Consider the following 6,000-nt stretch of genomic DNA (forward strand, 5'->3'; position numbering starts at 1 on the left):
AACATTATGACAAAGTTCATGAGCCAAGATATAGAGAAGGGACCTCGTGAACATAGATCCAGCACCGTAGTCTACAATCTAGGTAAATGCAATAAGGTGTACACACACACATGCACACAAACTACCCATCCACATGGATATGTGTGCAGGCGACGGCAAGTTTCAAAGGAAAGAAATACACGAGGGATGAGCATAAGCCTAACACATCTTCAAAAAAGACCAAGGGCCTCCAACGATTTCACAACAACTAGAGCATCATCGACAAAAAGTGTCATCGACTTAGGTGTTGCCAATGGATGATCTGCAGTAACACTAATAGACAACTCTGTTCAGTACTCAGTCCATTCAGGTATTCAAAGGTGTTGGGGTGAGAACCTTAACTTGTTTTACACCTAAATGAAAATGTTGTAGAAGGAAACAGAAAAGTCCATCTGGCTAGTGACCAATGGTCACATTAGTTCACCTATAAGAAGAGTGACAGTCAGCATGCTCCTGTGGGTGACAATGAGATGAAAAGTGTTAGTTGTCAACACAGGTATTTCTAGATAACGTCTCTTTGGTTTACATATTGGAAAACTGTTTTCGGATTCTTTTTTTGCTTCAATTGTGGTGTAGGGGTGAACCATGCGATAAACTGAGGCAGTATAATGATGGATACAAGTTCCATCAATTAGATAGATGGTGTGGGAAGTGAGTGATAAAATACACCCTCAATGAATGTAAAGTGATGCACCTAGATATACACAATCACAAATGTAAATGGGATCCATTTGCACAAAGTTCATGGACCATTACCAATGCTTGAGTCATTTCTGGAGTTTAAAAAAAAAAAAAAATCTATTTTGATATTTCAAAATTTGGTCACTACTCATTTCCATATTTCTGGCCATTCTACATAAGATTCTAGGACCTGAGACCTGGCTTTCCACGCCCTTTTTCATATGCATGTGAAAGTATTTATGTTATTTCTTAAAACATTGTTATATGGATTGTCGTATCTATATAGATATTGAACATCATTTTAGCTCCATCTTGTGTATTCATAGGGGAGCTCATATCAATTGAAAGCAAATCTAACAGAAACATGTTGATTCGATATCTTTTTATTTTTGGCTCAATAAGTTATCTCATTCTTATGCATACACACAATATGCACAAATATCTGGAATTGGACATCCTAGTCAATTATGTCTTAGGCGTATGTAGGACGAGGGGTGGTGTATGCTGGACGAGGGGTCGTGTATGAAGCACGAGGGGTCGTGTAGGTGGGTTCGGGGTATCGGGCCTCTCCCTCGTAGTTGACCTGAGCCACGAAGCCAGAGTCTCCGTTGACGGTGTAGTCGACCCTTCTGAGGCGACCGTCGGGCTGGAGGACGTAGTAGGCTCCCTGAGTGTCGTAACCGTCGCGGGACTCCTGGTGACCAAAGTCATTACCGGAGTACTCGTCCTTCACCTCCCAGTTGAAATCGTACTGCGCTGGGCCCTACAAGAAATAAGATTAAGAGACTATAATATGAACAATTCGAGGAGCACTTAATCGTTGTGTTTAATGGCCCACATGATATTCCAGAAGAAGAGACATCTACTCACTGAAGGAGCAGGTGCAGCTTGTCCATAGGTGGGAGTTGGACGGTTGTAGGTGGGCATGCTATCGCATGTGACCACAACAGCCACAGCGGCGAGAAGGGCAACCTGGTTCAAAAGGAATTAGAATTACTCGTTCAAGTATCACAAGCACCACCTGATGACAACGACATACGTATGGACCGTTAACACTGGTAATGTTTATGGAATCAAAGTCTTCAAGCTGCAATAGTGGAGCACGCACCTTGAGAGCCATGTTGATGATGGAGGAGTAAGTGATGCAGACCGATGCTCGTTCTGATTTATATACTGATGACACCAACCGTGTTGATGACGTAAGTGGTGGGTTGGTCTTCTGCTCCTGTGGACAGGTCTCTCTTCACACGGCCTTCGAAGCCTCAACAAGCAAAGTCATTGAACATATGAGCGAGAGTAGTGGACACAATCGTATTATATTTCCAGGCTGTGCTACTCATACTTGCCTAAGTAAGATCTGGTTTAAATTAAACTTTTCGGGGCACCGCCCTGCCACCACAGTAGGGGCCACTCTCCTTCGGGAGCATATGCGGGAAGTACATCCTACTCATTTCTCGTAGGAAATATACACACATTTCCCATGAACATAACCACGCTACACGCGCAAACATCTATACGTACTTTTTGTTCGACTGAAATTCGCTTCCTTTCCAACTTTCTCTCATACTTTATCTCACTTTGGTTTACCTCCCAATAAAGTTTTTTCCGTTTTTCTACCTTTTTCTATCACTACGACTTCTACCAATTTCTCCTTTTTTGGTTGCTTAAGATGCAGGCGTCACCCTCCAGTTTTCCTGCCGCTAAAATGGGCTTATTGGCAATAGCCGACATTTATATACTACTATCTCTTCATTTTGTTAAAGACATCTTTTCCCCTCCCACACACACCGATCCCGTGCGATCGGGTGGTCTTTCCTAGGTAATCCATAATCCAATCCACATCGCCAGCACCCAACGATGAACTCAGATCGAAGGCACTAGGAGAAGACCTCCGAGAGAAGAGGTTATTTTACTGTGTGACCCGACCCCGTGATAATGGAGCTATTTGAATCTAACAAACCCTTCGAAGAGTTTCATTTAAACCATTGGTTCTCAAAGTGGACGGTACAGAGAAGAGGTTGGTTTTCCTCTTGCACCCGTAGAACCTAATGTTTTGGTTGTCATATGTTGTGGTAATGATAGTCTCCCGCTTTCAAGTGCAAAGATTCATCGATAAAATTTGCAAACACATGCACACACAGACATGCATAAGAACAAGAATGGAGGAGTCTACATGACACCATAATGCCTACACTATGCAGTACCTTTCACACCTATCATAAAGTTATCTCATCTTCTATTAAAATAGCCAATTTTTCTCACCGCTCACCACGTTGTTACTAAGTCTATTCCATTTGTTAACCCCTGTTGGCAGACCAGCTCCTGCTTATTTCCTTCACCTAAAAAGATCCCAAAAACAACCGAAATATATGATTATGAGAAAATAGAGACAATTCAAAGAGCAGCAACAACAATTATTCCAAGCCATGCTGATAAGAAATACGAGAAGAGATTGAGAAATGTGGGACCACCCACACTGGGAGAGTGAAGAGAAAGAGGTGATATAATAGTGATATTCAGAACAGGAGTAAAAAGTCGACAGAGAGCACGTGTTTTTACGAGATGAAAGATCAACAAGAGATCTCAGTAAATAATTTAAAGACATGTTCCAAAAGTTGTTAGAAAGCATTGCTTTCTAAATAGATATATCAATTCGTGGAGGACATTAGGAGAAACAATCCATGCCAACAACATAGATCACTTTAAGACAAAGTTCATGAGCCAAGATATAGAGAAGGGACCTCGCGAACATAGATCCAGCACCGTAGTCTACAATCTAGGTAAATGCAATAAGGTGTACACACACACATGCACACAAACTACCCATCCACATGTATATGTGTACAGGTGACGCCAAGTTTCAAAGGAAAGAAATATACGAAGGATGAACATAAGCCTAACACATCTAGACAAAATGTATTACCTGTCTTCAAAAAAGACCAAAGACCTCCAACGACTCCACAATAACTACAGCATCATCGACAAAGGTGTCAGTGACTTAGGTGTTGTCAATGGATGATCTGCAGTAACACTAATACACAACTCTGTTCAATATTCAGTCCATTCAAGTATTCAAAGGTGTTGGAGTGAGAACCTTAACTTATTCTACACCTAAATGAAAATGTTGTAGAAGGAAACAGGAAAGTCCATCTGGCTAGGGACCAATGGTCATAATAGTTCACCTACAACAAGAGTGACAGTCAGCATGCTCCTGTGGGTGACAATGAAATGAAAAGTGTTAGCTGTCAACACGGGTATTTCTAGCTCACGTCTCTTTTGTTTACATTTCGGAAAACTACTTTAGGATTTTTTTTTTTTTTTCAATTGTGGTATAGGGATGAACCATGCGATAAACTGAGGCATTATAATAATGGATACAAGTTCCATCAATTAGATAGATGGTGAGGGAATTGAGTGATGAAATACACCTTCAATAAATGTAATGTGATGCACCTAGATATACACAATCACAAATGTAAATGGGATCCATTTGCACAAAGTTCATGGACCATTACCAATGCTTGAGTCATTTCTGGAGTTTTTCAAATTATAAAAAAAAAAATCTATTTTGATATTTCAAAAATTGGTCACTACTCATTTCCATATTTCTGGCCATTCTACATAAGATTCTAGGACCTGAGACCTGGCTTTCTACACCCTTTTTTACATGCATGTGAAAGTAATTATGCTATTTCTTAAAACATTGTTATATGAGTTGCCGTATCTATATAGATAATGAACATCATTTTAGCTCCATCTTGTGGATTCATATTAAGGGGGACTCATACCAATTGAAAGCAAATCTAACAGAAACACGTTGATTCGATCTCTTTTTATTTTTGGCTCAATAAGTTATCTCATTCTTATTCATACACACAATATGCACAAATATCTGGAATTGGACATCCTAGTCAATTATGATTTAAGCATATGTAGGTTGAGGGGTGGTGTATGCAGGACGAGGGGTCGTGTATGAAGCACGAGGGGTCGTGTAGGTGGGTTCGGGGTAGCGAGCCTCTCCCTCGTAGTTGACCTGAGCCACGAAGCCAGAGTCTCCGTTGACGGTGTAGTCGACCCTCCTGAGGCGACCGTCAGGCTGGAGGACGTAGTAGGCTCCCTGGGTATCGTAACCGTCTCGGGACTCCTGTTGACCAAAGTCGTTACCGGAGTACTCGTCCTTCACCTCCCAGTTGAAGTCATACTGTGCTGGACCCTGCAAGAAATCAAACTCAGAGACTATAATACGAACAGATTGAGGAACACTTAATCGTTGTGTTCAATCGCCCACATGATATTCCAGAAGAAGAGACATCTACTCACTGAAGGAGCAGGTGCAGCTTGTCCATAGGTGGGAGTTGGACGGTTGTAGGTGGGCATGCTATCGCATGTGACCACAACAGCCACAGCGGCGAGAAGGGCAACCTGGTTAAAAAGGAATAAGTATTACTCCGAGAAGTATCACAATCACCAACTGATTACAACGACATATGTAGCGACCGTTAACACTGTTAATGCTTATGGAATCAAAGTGTTCAATCTGCAATAGTAGAGCACACACCTTGAGAGCCATATTGATGATGGAGGAGTAAGTGATGCACACCGATGTTCGTTCTGATTTATATACTGATGACACCAACCTTGTTGATGACGTAAGAGGTGGGTTGGTCTTCTGCTCCTCTGGATAGGTCTCTCTTTGCGCGGCCTTCGAAGTCTCAACAAGCAAAGTCATTGAACATATGAGTGAATGTAGTGGACACAATCGTATTATATTTCCAGGCTGTGCTACCCATACTTGCCTAATTAATATCTGGTTTAAATGAAACTCTTCGGGGCACCGCCCTGCCACCACGGTAGGGGCCACCCCTCCTTCGGGAGCACATGCGGAAAGTACATCCTACTCATTTCTCGTAGGAAATATGCACATATTTCCCATGAACATAACCACGCTACACGAGCAAACATCTACACGTACTTTTTGTTCGACTAAAATTCGCTTCCTTTCCAACTTTCTCTCATACTTTATCTCACTTTGGTTTACCTCCCAATAAAGATTTTTCCGTTTTTCTACCTTTTTCTATCACTACGACTTCTACCAATTTCTCCTTTTTTGGTTGCTTAATATGCAGGCGTCACCCTCCAGTTTTCCTGCCGCTAAAATGGGCTTATTGGCAATAGCCGACATTTATATACTACTATCTTTTCATTTTGTTAAAGACATCTTTTCCCCTCCTACACACACCGATCCCGTGCGATCGGGTGGTCTTTCCTAGGTAATCCATA

General features: G+C 41.7%; 1 protein-coding gene across 1 annotated transcript; it reads right to left on the reverse strand.

The window, feature by feature from the left end:
- Nucleotides 1-1,192: 1,192 nt before the first annotated feature.
- Nucleotides 1,193-1,840, reverse strand: LOC143022368 (cuticle protein 8-like). Its single transcript, XM_076180521.1, has 3 exons — nucleotides 1,829-1,840; nucleotides 1,591-1,692; nucleotides 1,193-1,483 (listed from the first exon to the last, which is right to left on the reverse strand). The coding sequence occupies exons 1-3, from the start codon at nucleotides 1,838-1,840 to the stop codon at nucleotides 1,193-1,195; spliced, it is 405 nt and encodes a 134-aa protein (XP_076036636.1).
- Nucleotides 1,841-6,000: the final 4,160 nt, after the last annotated feature.

This window comes from Oratosquilla oratoria, chromosome 44, assembly GCF_046742065.1.
Source record: "Oratosquilla oratoria isolate Oo_2021 chromosome 44, ASM4674206v1, whole genome shotgun sequence".
In the NCBI taxonomy this organism is placed as follows: domain Eukaryota; kingdom Metazoa; phylum Arthropoda; class Malacostraca; order Stomatopoda; family Squillidae; genus Oratosquilla; species Oratosquilla oratoria.